At 47.9% G+C, this 13,623-nt stretch overlaps 1 protein-coding gene across 10 annotated transcripts in view; it reads left to right on the forward strand.

Annotated features, from left to right (window-relative positions):
* The window catches only part of CCDC30 (coiled-coil domain containing 30), a 140,407-nt gene that overhangs the window by 114,565 nt on the left and 12,219 nt on the right, over positions 1-13,623 (forward strand). For all 10 annotated transcript variants that reach the window (XM_039508921.1, XM_039508924.1, XM_039508923.1 and 7 more), the window contains 3 exons: positions 8,432-8,597; positions 10,292-10,413; positions 13,043-13,184. In XM_039508921.1, the coding sequence (XP_039364855.1) occupies positions 8,432-8,597; positions 10,292-10,413; positions 13,043-13,184 (430 nt within the window). The remainder of the gene's footprint in view (positions 1-8,431; positions 8,598-10,291; positions 10,414-13,042; positions 13,185-13,623) is intronic.

Raw genomic sequence — 13,623 nt, forward strand, 5'->3', positions numbered from 1 at the left:
TGAAATGAACTGGGGTTGTCATGTTGCTGAGGTGAGGGGGTGCTAGTCCCAGGATGCTGGCTGCTCCGGGAACATGCCGGCCTGCTGTTTACATGGTGCTCTGCCTGGCAGTGGAGTAGGGCTGCATTATTGCTTTAGCCTGAACAGGAAATGGGGATCCCTTCCCACCCAGAACTAAGGGCGTCCCACTGTCACCAGGCTGAGGTGATGGGCACTGTAGACAACCCTAGGGAGGGGGAGGGAGGTGCAGGGGAAAGCTTTTGTCATGGTCTCCCCTGCAGAAATCAAAACCCTGGAAAGGGAGCTCTGAGCAGTGCTCTTGGGGCTGTGCGACTTGTAGCACGGTGAGTGCTGCAAGCAAACTCAACCCAGGGCTGCAAAGGCCTAATCACAAGCAGCAAAAACCTCCGGATGTGGAGCAAATATCCAGCCTGCCAGTGTTCTGCCTGGAAGGCATTCCAGTCAGAGGGAACCTCAGCTCAGCAAAAAGCCTTCCTGCCCCAGAATGGGGTTTTAGCGTTATTATTTCTATATGTAATATGGCAGCACCTTCAGGACCCAAGCAAGATCAGAGCCCCGCTGGGCTGGGTGCTTTACAAATACAGGGCACAAGATGGTCCCTGCCCCAGAGAACATATAGTCTAAATAAACATGACAGACAAAGGTTGGGAGGGGGAACAGAGAGAGGAAGTGACTTGCCCAAGGTCATGCAGCAAGTCAGTGGGAGAGCTATTCCAGAACCCAGAGAATAAAACCCAGCTCTCCTGACTCCCAGTCCAGTGCACTGGCCACAAAACCACTCTGCTCCTGACTGGAGGAGTACGTGGATCTGGCAGAGAGGGTCTGTCAGGTCGATAACTCAACAAAAACCTCAATGTTTTAAATTCACCCAAAGCTGCCAGGGACGTTCCAGATTTCCACCAGAGGCTGTAGAACCCAGAGACCTCACCGCAAAAGCTAGGTCCATCTTGCTGCAGAGTATGCAGGGCCTTGGTTATAGCGTGCCCATCATCTTGGCATCTGGACTTCAGCTCCTAGAGCGAGTGAGCAGCAGGCCCTAGCAAGTGATCCAGTTGACTACAGCCTTTAAAGATAAGCTGGTGTTATGGACACATGCTAAGTTCCTTCCAAAGTGGTGACTGACAGGTCAGGTGTAGACTACAAATTTTTGTCAGTCTAGCTAAGTTAGTCAGAATCCTGTGGCACCTTATAGACTAACAGATGTTTTGCAGCATGAGCTTTCGTGGGTGAATACCCACTTCTTCGGATGCAAGCAGTGGACTGCTTGCATCCGAAGAAGTGGGTATTCACCCACGAAAGCTCATGCTGCAAAACATCTGTTAGTCTATAAGGTGCCACAGGATTCTTTGCTGCTTCTACAGAACCAGACTAACACGGCTACCCCTCTGATACTAAGTTAGTCAGGGTGTGAAGAAACCCCTGCTCAGCCAACATCACAATGCCAGCAACCCCCCAGTACAGACACACAGCTATGCCGAGACAAAAGTGCTTCTGTTGACATAGCTGATGGCATTCGGGGAAGAGGTTGAGCTACGCCAGCAGAAAAACTCCTTTGTTCAATATAAGCCAGGAGTAGGCAACCTATGGCACAGGTGCCAAAGGCGGCAATGCAAGCTGCTTTTTAGAGGCACTCACAGTGCCCAAGTCCTGGCCACCAATCTGGGGGGCTCTGCATTTTAATTTAATTTTAAATGAAGCTTCTTAAACATTTTAAAAATCATATTTACTTTACATACAACAATAGTTTAATTATATATTATAGACTTATAGAAAGAGACCTTCTAAAAATGTTAAAATGTATCACTGACACGCAAAACCTTAAATTAGAGTGAATAAATGAAGACTCAGCACCCCACTTCTGAAAGATTGCCGACCCCTGGTATAAGCTGTGTCTACACTAGGGGGCTTTGCCAGTATTAGCTATACAGCAAAGCAAAGGCCACAGAGTTCCACCTTAATCATCCTGTGGATTTTATTTGTCCCATCCTGGCAAAGCCATGGTCCACAGACTTGCTGTGAATAACACCTTCGGCTTTTCTCTGGGCTAAGCCTTTAGAAAGTGCTCCCAGCTTTGTGTGTCATTGGACACTAAGAGTCGGTCACTTTCAGCATTACCAAATTCCAGGGTTCTCCCTCACCCTTCAACACAACATGTGTTCTGATGTGATTCATTAACTGCATTACTGAAAGGAGTAACAAAGACTATTGATGAAGGGCAGACAGTGGATGGAGTTTACCTGGAATCCATTATAGCTACCACACTGGCAGATGATGGACAGGATAAAATATGTAGGCATCAGGGCCAAGAGTACAAGAGGCTGTTTGAACCCCCAGTCTGGCCCTGAATAGAAACGTAACAGTGTATTTCATTTCTCAAATTGGGAAAGGGGCAGGAAGGGTCCAGACAAGTATAGTCAATAGCATTAAATCTTCACTGGAAGGAGAGACAAGTTTGAGTCCCATAAGTAGGGTCCTACCAAATTCACTGCCATGAAAAACGTGTCACGGACTGTGAAATCTGGTCTCCCCCCATGAAATCTGGTCTTTTGTGCACTTTTACTATATACTATACAAATTTCACAGGTGAGACCAGTGTTTCTCAGATTGGGGGTCCTGACCCAAAAGGGAGTTGCAAGGGGGTTGCAAGGTTATTTTAGGGGGGTTGCAGTATTGCCACTGTTACTTCTGCTCTGCCTTCAAGCTGGATAGCCGGAGAGTGGTGGCTGCTGACTGAGGGCCCAGCTCTGAAGGCAGCACCCTGCCAGGAGGAGAGCAGAAGTAAGGGTGGCAATACCATACCATGTCACCCTTACTTCTGCGCTGCTGCCTTCAGAGCTGGGATCCTGGCCAGCAACCGTCGCTCTCCAGCTGCCCAGCTCTGAAGGCAGCGCCACTGCCAGCAGCAGTGCAGAAGTAAGGGTAGCAGTACCGCAACCCCCCATACAATAACCTTGTGACACCCCCACCCCCCTGACTCCTTTTTGGGTCAAGACCCCTATATTTATAACGCCATAAAATTTGAGATTTAAATAGCTGAAATCATTAAATTTTTTGTTTTTTGTTTTAAATCCTATGACCATGAAATTGACCAAAATGGACTGTGAATTTGGTAGGCCCCTACCCACAAGGCTGAGCAGCAGAGCAGGGCACAGTATAAGAACCTAGAGAGATGGTAGCTAATGTTATCTGTATGTCTGTCTGAACGTATTGTTAAGTGAAATGAGAAATAGCATCAGATGTAAGGTCTGCATTTATAACCAGTATGAACATAGCAGGGGTCACTGGCCAAGGGCGTAGTGTGCTGAGATCATAGAGACGTGTGGATAAGTTAAGGAGGTGGGGCCTGGGCTCTAGTCTTGGAAAACGCATGTGTGAATATTCAGCAAGTTAGATGGGACTTGGTGCTGATTGGAATGGCCATAGCAGGGACAGCCATAGTGTGCCAGGCTGCATAGATAATACAGTGCATTTCACATCAACAGAGATGATTAGGGCTGTGGAAATATGTAGAGAGTTTTTTGTGAACTCCTAGAGCCTGAGTCGTTCCTTTAAGGACAAGAGGGAGGGATAGCTCAGTGGTTTGAGCATTGGCCTGTTAAACCCAGGGTTGTGAGTTCAATCCTTGAGGGGGCCATTTAGGGATTTGTGGATTGGTCCTGCTTTGAGCTGGGGGTTGGACTAGATGATTTCTTGAGGTCCTTTCCAACCCTAATAATCTATGATACTAAGAGGATGCAACCCATAGGGGTAGCTGGATCAGGAGAATCATTTACCCTGGAGGGAAGCCAGGACTGTCGGGGATTCTGCCTCACTGCCATGCCATGTTTTCAGGAAGTTCCTGGATCAGCATGCAGAGGAGCTGCTGCAGCACCTCTGTAGCTTTGCGCGCTGGGAAGTACTCTGTGTGAACTCCACTGCAGAGGCTGCCTGGCAGTGGTGCTGATCTCACCCACTACCCAGCCACTGCTCTTGGTGGACTTTCTGCCACTAGGGTCCTGTAACCACAGACTGAATTAGGCCCATAATTCCCCATTCCAGCAACCTTCAACAGCACCTGCCTTCCCCACTGCCCCCAACCCCAGCATTCACCCGGGCATTCAATACCAACGGGGCAACACATTGGCTGGGTGATCGGCAATGAAAGAGTTAACAATGTCAACTTCTAAATGGTGGTCAGTTGGCCTCAGCATTAAGTCCCCCTGAGACTGAATGGGGCACATCCCACTACAGTACCTGTCCCTATGCAAACTCAGGCAGACATTGCTGCATCAGTCACTGCTGGAAGCTTCCCGTACGGACGTACCCACCTAGGTTATGCTGCACTGTTCTGAAGCGGGGGAGGGGTTCTATGGCATGTTTGCTTTGGGGTACAGAACAATGGGTAAGGTTAACAAGGTCATTCTGGTCCTGGAGATATTGGTGGTTTCAGGGGGACTCCCTGTACCGATAATGGTGCATACGGCTAGAACCGGAATGAACTTTGGAAGTGCACCTCCTGCAGCGGCTGGGTATGACCTTCACCTGCTCTCGGGTGAGGATTGACTCCGCGCTTGTCTACACTGGGGAATAGTTACTCCGCATTGGTTAATCCATTTTGGAAGCAGAATAAGAGCAACTCCACAGGGAGCTACTGTGGAGAAGCTATTGCACTTTACATTCCCTAGCTTATTTCACAACTAACTTTCCCATGTAGACAAGTCCTAAAATAAGTCTCTTTTCCCCATCACAAGGTCTCAGACTCCAGGAATGGCAAAATGTGTAGTGGGCACAACGCAAAGATATGCACGTAGCATTGGTGACGCTTCCTGGGGTTACCCAAGGTTGGGAGGCACCTCACTCCCCTTTGTCCTTGCCAAGGGGAAGGCCCATCTTTGTCTGCTGGGTTCAGCTTCACAACTCCATCAGCCATGGGCAACACACGCCATTCCCTTTGGGCCTTGCAGGTCCTGCTGTCTCTCTCCAGGTTAGCGATAGGCACACTCCAACCCCTGAGTCCTCCGAGCATCTCCCTGATGTGTCCAGTGCTGGTCCACTGGACCCTCACAATATTCGCAGATTGGCTGCTTCCAAAGAAACAATATACTCTAGCTCAGGCCTGCACAACATACGGCCTGCGGTATGGGGATTCTAAATCACGGCCTCACTGTGCGGCCCGCGAGGGGATTCTAAATCCCCCGCAAACGGCGCTCTGCGGGCACCCCAGAGCCCTTTGAATCCCGGCCGCGACTGGGAGTCAGAGGGCTCTGGGCTGCCCGCAACCGCACCTCCGATCACCACTCCGCTTAACGCACAGCACTTGCACATGTACAGAGTGAACTAAGGTCTTTGTTTATTTAACAGAGATATTCAAGTAGTTGCAAGTGGAAGAATGGAAACAAATGGTTACATATAAAATAAAATCCTAGCACACATGCTACAGCCTAGACTTAATTTACTAGATACTCTTCTGTCTAACCAAGTATTTCTCAGCAGCACTTTTCAGACGGGTGGCCTGTGACCCTCCTTTCATGAGACAGACACACTGTCCCCTTGCCTCTGAGGTGACGGATTCCGTGTGTTTCTTTGGCCCCCAAGATATACCAATCCCATCCTTCGTCTTTATTCATAAATGGCTCACCCCCTGCTGTTGGTTTCATTTTGTAGACTTGCTCTCTTGTAGATTTCTCAATCTCTTCTTTTGCCCATGGCTCAGTATGCCAATAGGCACAAAGTGAGGCATAAAACAGAACACACCAATCATCGCATAGGGAGAGAGGTCTCTGTTATCTCCTGCCTGGAAGGAACCAGGGCCGGCTCCAGACCCCAGCACGCCAAGCGCGTGCTTGGGGCGGCGTGCCGCGGGAGGGCGGCAGGCGGCTCTGGTGGACCTCCTGCAGACGTGCCTGCAGAGGGTCCACTGGTCCCGCGGCTTCGGTGGAGCATCTGCAGGCGTGCATGCGGGAGGTCCACTGGAGCCGTGGGACCAGTGGACCCTCCGCAGGCATGTCTGCAGGAGGTCCACCAGAGTCGTGGGACCGGCGACCGCCAGAGCGCCCCCTGCGGCGTGCTGCCCTGCTTGGGGCAGTGCAATTCCTAGAGCCGCCCCTGGAAGGAACATTTCCAAGGTATATCACCTCCCTTAAGAGTAGGGCTGTCAAGCGATTAAATAAATCGTGATTAATCACACGATTAATCGCACTGTTAAACAATATTAGAATACCATTTATTTAAATATTTTTGGATGTTTTTCTACATTTTCTAATATATTGATTTCATTTAGAACATAGAATACAAAGTGTACAGTTCTCACTTTATATTTATTTTTATTACAAATATTTGCACTTTAAAAAACAAAATAAATAGTATTTTTCAGTTCCCCTATTACAAGTACTGTAGTGCAATCTCTTTATCATGAAAATTGAGCTTATAGGAGATAATGCTGCCAGCTTCCTGTTTACAATGACACCTGAAGGTCAGAAAAGGCATTTGCATGGCACTGTTGTAGCCAGCATCGAAGATATTTATGTGCCAGATGTACTAAAGATTCATATGTCCCTTCATGCTTCAACTATCATTCCAGAGAACATGTGTCCATGCTGATGACGGGTTCTGCTCCATAACGATCCAAAGCAGTGCAGACCGACGCATGTTCATTTTCATCATCTGAGTCAGATGCCACCAGTAGAAGGTTGATTTTCTTTTTTGGTGGTTCAGTTTCTGTAGTTTCTGCATTAGAGTGTTGCTCTTTTAAGACTTCTGAAAGCATGCTCCACACCTCGCGCCTCTCAAATTTTGGAAGGCACTTCAGATTCTTAAACCTTGGGTCGAGTGCTATAGCTATCTTTCGAAATCTCAAATTGGTACCTTCTTTGCATTTTGTCAAATCTGCAGTGAAAGTGTTCTTAAAAAGAACAACATGTGCTGAGTCATCATCCAAGACTGCTATAACCATGAAATATATGGCAGAATGCTGGTAAAACAGAGCAGAAGACATACAGTTCTTCTCCAAGGAGTTCAGTCACACATTTAATTAACGCATTATTTTTTTAACAAGCGTCATCAGCACGGAAACATGTCCTCTGGAATGGTGAAGCATGAAGGGGCATATGAATGTTTAGCACATCTGGCACGTAAATACCTTGCAATGCTGGCTACAAAAGTGCCATGTGAATGCCTTTTTCTCACTTTGAGGTGACACTGTAAATAAGAAGTGGGCAGCATTATCCCCCATAAATGTAAACAAACTTGGATGATTTATTTGAGGATTGGTCCTGCTTTGAGCAGGAGGTTAGACTAGATGACCTCCTGAGGTCCCTTCCAACCCTGATATTCTATGATTCTATGATTGTTTGTCTTAGCAATTGATTGAACAAGAAGTAGGACTGAGTAGACTTGTAGGCTCTAAAGTTTTACATTGTTTTGTTTTTGAGTGCAGTTATTTAATAAAAAATCTACATTTGCAAGTTGCACTTTCACAGTAAAGAGATTGCACTACAGTACTTGTATGAGGGGAATTGAAAAATACTATTTTTTATCATTTTTACAGTGCAAACATTTGTAATAAAAATAATAATAAAAAGTGAGCATGTACACTTTGTATTCTATGTTGTAATTGAAATCAATATATTTGAAAATGTAGAAAAACATCCAAAAATATTTAATAAATTTCCATTGCCATTCTATTATTAACAGTGCGATTAAAGCTGCTATTAATCACAGTTAATATGTTTAATCACCATTAATTTTTTTAAATCAATCATGTGAGTTAACTGCGATTAATTGATAGCCCTACTTAAGAGCATCATTTTCAGGATAGGTACATAAATCCTTAAATATTATCCGTACATACATTTCATACTGATTATGATGACCAGTGGGCTACTGGCTCTCAGTAGAGATCTCACATGCCAGCCTTCAATGAACTGTTATGCAAATATCTGACCCAGGGGATCCCTGTAAAACCCTATGACTTCCTGTGCCCTCTGCCAGTTGGCATCAATGGGTCCCTAGGTCACAGTATTCTTAGCTCATTTCATTTCATTGTCTTTCTGATTCACAGGTCTAATGACTAATGATCTTCAGAGGGGGCTTTGCATTAGTAACTGGCCTTGTCTACACCCAAAAGTTGTACCTCTGTAACTATACCAATGTAGTTAAAAGGGTACAACTCCCCCAGTGTGGATGCAGTTATACCAGAATAAAGGTGCTTATACCAGTAAAGCTTATTCCCATGTGGAAAGGAGAATAAACTATGCTGGTATAAGACACCTTTATACCAGTATAACTGGGTTAATACTAGAGGTTGTATTGATATAACTATTTATACTGATACAAAATCTCTGTGGGGACCAGGCCCAGAGTAACTTGAAACCCTGTCAACTTCTTATCAGTGGTTGTCCATTGTTGCCTCATTGCCATGACATGCTTTTAGGAAGCTCCTGGATCAGCATGCAGAGGAGCTGCAGCAACAGCTCAGACACTCACATGAGACTGAGACTTTGCTGGCCAAGACTCAGGCTGAGCTGCAGGTCAGGTTTCAGCAGCAGGAGGCACAACTGCATATATTAGAGGATGAAAAAAAACCAGCATCAGATGAGGTAAGTTACACATGGCTGTTCTGGGGTTGGCTGTTTGGGAAGGGGACAGGTTGGTGGCATAAATGATGCTGCTGTTCTAATGACTAACTTCAATACAGACCATCAAGCTAAGAGTCAGTACTTCCCTGTCAGCTGATAATGCTGCTGTGGAGAATGTAGAAGTGTTTGTGGCATTATGAAAGATATGTGTGACTCCGTATCCGCACACACTTTGTATTGCTACCCACTGGGTGTGAAGGAGTTAGTTTCTCCTCTGGGACAGGCGGATAAGGGATGGGGATGTTGGTGCCACGTGGGCTTGCCTGGGTTGGTATGAATGAACTATCAAGAACTGTCCCCATACGGATGAATTTGCCTTGGGAGATACAATGGAGGACCAAAGACTGGACATTAACTTTCAACGGCTGAGAGCTGTAGGAAGCAGGACGTGTGAACATGGCACGGCTGCAGCTGGGGACAAGAAGCTTGGTATGAGCTGACTGTGGTAGAAGATTGCAGCTGCCCAGGGTAGAGGGGAAAGAAACAGAGAGAGATGAAATCCAGGAGGCTCTGGACAGCAGGGGCAGGTAATTCTGCCAGCATGGGCTCTCAGTGAAGTTTTCCTTTTCCACACTAACCTAAGGACCCTTTCATACCGTGCTCTAGTAGTAAATGTTGGCTTGTTCTGAATAGTTTGTCCTGCTTTGCTATGAATCCCTGCTGGTTGTCTTGCTCCCCAGTGAAGTCTCTACCAGGAGTCAACGCTCATTTGGACCCACTAAAGAGCCACAGTGAGAACAGAGACGCTGGGGCCAGAGGGCTCAGTCTTGGAGCAGTGGAGTTGCAGGGCCCGTGCCCAGAAATTGATAACACAGGGTCAAATCCTGAGAGGTTCCGAGCTCCTGCAGCTCCCACTGATTTCAACAGGGATTCCAGGTGTTCAGCATCTCTTAGGGGCCTGGATTAGAATATGAGTGATGTGAAAACAGAGGGAGCTCTCTGTGCTCCCCTCCACAACACCATCCCACCCACCCGGTTAAGGCCTGGTCTACACTTAAAAATTAGCTCCACCTGGCTGTGTCACTCAGGGCTGTAAAAAAGTCATGCCCTGAGCACTGTAGTGAGACTGACCTAACCCCTGGTGTAGACGCGGGTAGGCAAATGGAAGAGTGCTTCCATTAACCTAGCTATTGCCTCCTGTAATAGCATCCACAGAAAACCCCCTTCCGTTGGTGTAGGAAGCATCTACACTGCAACGCTGCAGCTGTGCCACTGTATCATAGACAAGGCCTAAAGCTTACTGTGAATAGAGCTCCGTGGGAGGGTTGGGTGGGGGCAGGAGGATGGAACAGGAGAAGGCAGCCCCTTTCCTTTCAGAGCATGGGGCCTTTTGCACAGCAATCCGGGTAGGAGACAATACACTTGGGAGCGGTGTCCCTTCACTCTGTGTCCCTGCCAGGGAGATCCACATTCTTCCAACTTAGCTAGGAAGAGGCAGACTTCTCCTGTGGCCATAGCAAAGGCAGTTTCATTGGAGTGGCAAGAGCAGGATAGCCTAGATATGATTGTTCCTTTGTCTGGTTACTGGGCAAAAAGGAGGCTTTATGACAGAGAAGCTGTTGAGCCCAGAGCTGGGAGCGCAAGGATTGAAAGGACGTTTTCAGTCCCTACACGTTTTTTTAAGAGAAATTCTAAAACATGCATCTGTTTTTCAGCATCTCCATTGTCAAAAAACCAATCAGAACCTTTCAGAGCAGCTGTCGCTGTTGCAGCAGGAGAAGGAAATCCTCCACGAGGAATATGATCGTCTCCTGAAGCAGCTCGATATCTACGTCAGGTAATGACCAAAGCAGCAGGGGCCACGGGGGAATGAGGTGGCACTGCATCTGCTCTTTGTGTCCCTGTTGTGACAGTGGAGTGGCTTATAGTGTGAACTTTGGTCTCCCATGTAAAATACAGTCAGCACTGAGAGATCTGCTTTCAGTTGACATCTTCAAAGAGAATCAGGTGGAGTAAATGTCCCACTTCTGCAGCTACTTCATTCTGTGTGCTTCCATTCAGGAGCTGAAGGTGGTGCAGGGCACAGGCACCATGTAAGCAGGTGGGGTCTGTAGACGTGCGGACTCACCCCTGCGACCCCTCCTGCTGGTGACTTCTGGGAATTAGCTCATTCCAACTCCGGAGCGCCCTCTGCAGGCTGGTGATCTGCCTGTCCTCTGACCCCCGTGTCCCTCCCGGACCCAGTGCCCTTGTACCTGGGGTGCTGCTTCTGAGCAGTAATCCCTTTCTCTTTGGGTCTCCCCGTCCCAGGGGAACCCCCACCCACTATCCCCACCTTACCTCAGTATATGGCTACTGCCAGCCATTGTCTAGCCCCACGCCTTGGGGCAGACTGCAGTATCAGCCTATTCATCACTGGCAAGGAGGGTTTGGACCTGCTGCCTTGGCCTACCCCTGGGCTGCCCTCTGCAACCCCCAGTACCCCTGGGCCTTATGCTAGGCCACAGCCTGGGGCTTTCCAGGCTGGAGCGCCCCAGCTCCTCTGCCTTTCCCCAGCCCTGCTTCACTCAGGTACCCGGTCTCTAGCTCCCTGCAGCCAGGCCCTTCTCCCTCTACAGGCAGAGGGAGACTCTTGAGCTCCTGGCTCCCAGCCTCTTTATATAGGCCAGCTGTGGCCTGGTTGGGGCGTGTCCCAGCTGCAGCCACTTCCCAATCAGCCCAGCTTAGCAGCTCCCAGCCACAACCTTCCCCCAGGGCTGTTTTAAGCCCTTCAGGGCAGGAGCAGAGTAACCACCCTGCTACAGGTCTCAGCAGGAGCACACTGCACTGGCTGTAGAGCTCAGACATTTTTCATCTCAACGTTTTTTGATGGAAAAGGCCGTTACAATCAGATTTGAATCAGACTCATGAAACATTCTAGTTTAAAACCAGTTCACAATATTCGAGGTATTTGATTTTGATTCAAATGTTTTGATTTTTTGAAAACCTTTGAAACAAAAATTTTGAATTGTTTCCAGAATGTCATTTTGTTTTGATGGGAACAAATTCTCTCATGTTTTTACTCCTCCCCCTGTTTCTTTCTGAGCACCTGTAATTGTCTGCCTGTTGGTTTCCAGGTGGAGTTGAACGTACTAGTTGTGCTCTATACAGCCTACAATGGATTGTGTCCTGTCTTCCTGAGAGACACCTCTCTGGGCCAGCCTGCCACAGCTGTGATCAGCAGACACACCGCTGGCAGTAAAGAGAAAGCGTTCCCAGTATGCCATTCTCCATGAAGCAATCTTTGCTTTGGCACTAGCGCCCTCATTACATCCAAAGTGGGCTAATGTGTTGACCTTAAAATCCCCTGCAAAAGCCCATCTACTTGACAGGGCATTTGGGGAAGTGGGTGGTGTGGGATGGGGGATGTTCTGTTGATTTGATTTCTTGGCTGGAAGCTGATTGTATTGTATTGTGTTGTGATGTTGGGTGGTTATTTTCCAGCAGCTGGTTGTCAGGGCACTTACAGTCTGTATGTGGGCATGTTTCTGGAGTTCAGTCTGCACCAATAAGTGAATAAATTGACAAAGATTTTAAGCAGCAAGGAAGGAGAAGCTCTGACTGATTATCCTGGGAATGGAGGGGTGAATGCAGAGTGCGGAGTTCACTGCCGCATTACCCCAGTGTTCTGCCAGTGTCACTCCACAGGTTTTGGGGATTGCAGTGCAGTAAGATCAAGGTCATGTAGGGAGGAACTGAGCTTGGCATCTGCAGAACCAAAGCTGAGAAAGGGAAGATAGAAGTGGTTGAAGCTTCATCCCAGGTTTATTAAAACTACACAGGCTGGGATTGCTGTTTGTCCTGGTCTCCTGGGGAAGGATTGGATAGGACCCTTCTGGGAGCCAACTTGTGGAAAGCGTGGGCCCTGCTTCAGAGACTGGTTTCTGATTGGCTGAAGTTGTAGCTTATTTAAAAACAAACGAAAACCAAGGTGGACAGACCCAGACGTGAGGTACAAGAGACAAGATCCTTGTTACTGTGGTTTGGATTTTGTATTTGTGGCCAATAGGAAGATGAAATGTTTGTGGGCTTATCTCTCAACAATCATGCTCCCCACCTTAGGGTGCAGTTCCTGAGGCCCGCAGGCTTCTGTCTGAGCTAACAGAGCTCAGAGGGCTCTGAACTGGGCCAAGAGGTTGGCACATTCAAAGGCTGGCTATTTTACCAGAATGGGGGAAGTTGGAACCATTTCAGAGAAATGACAGTATCAGTCAGACTGGTCACTCAGCATTACATTAACCCCACAGCAGATCCACTGGCTGTATTGTCCCACCTGGGTAATATTCTCCTTCCTCTCACCCCTACCGGGATTGTACAGATGCCATGTGGCAATCTGAGCAAGTGCTAGGCATCTAGTGTATTGTTCTTTGTGTACAAAATCAGTCAAGCATTTTAATAGGCTGCTATTTATATATCTATCTTTTCAGGAAACACAATGAGCGGCAAGTCCGCCATAAAGCCAAGCTCCGCAGAGCCAAGGAGACGTTTGTTCATGAAGTGAAGCAAAGAGATGTGAGGATTAAACAGCTTGAAAGTGAAATTGCGCTGTCCAGGAGCCAGGCGGGAAAGGTGAGGAAGCAGGTGACAGAGCTTTCCCCTGGGGGGCTGCTGCTCCAGGAGAGTCCCAAAGCAGAAGCTGCCCTAGCAGGGGCACTGGCATTCACACCTTAGGAACTTGGCATGGCCCAGCTGTTCGGATGGAGGCTTAGCTCATGTCCCACAGAGTCCCGAAGGCAGGGGTGGCTCTAGGCACCAGCAAAGCAAGCACCTGCTTGGGGCAGCCCATTTGCAGGGGCGGCATGGGAGCTGAGAACCGACAGGGGGCTCTGGGAGCTGTAGTTCCTTGGTTAGCTCCCTGACTATAGAGCCAGCCCTGGAGCAGGGAAAGAACTACATTTCCCAGCATTCCCTTGGCCACTACCAACTGGAAAGGAAGGAGGGGGACCTCATGCGGCAGTGTGCTGTGAGTGCTGTGAATGGTAGGGAGACCATATTTTAACATTCAAAA

This window comes from Mauremys reevesii, linkage group 21 (genome assembly GCF_016161935.1).
Source record: "Mauremys reevesii isolate NIE-2019 linkage group 21, ASM1616193v1, whole genome shotgun sequence".
Classification (NCBI taxonomy): Eukaryota; Metazoa; Chordata; order Testudines; family Geoemydidae; genus Mauremys; species Mauremys reevesii.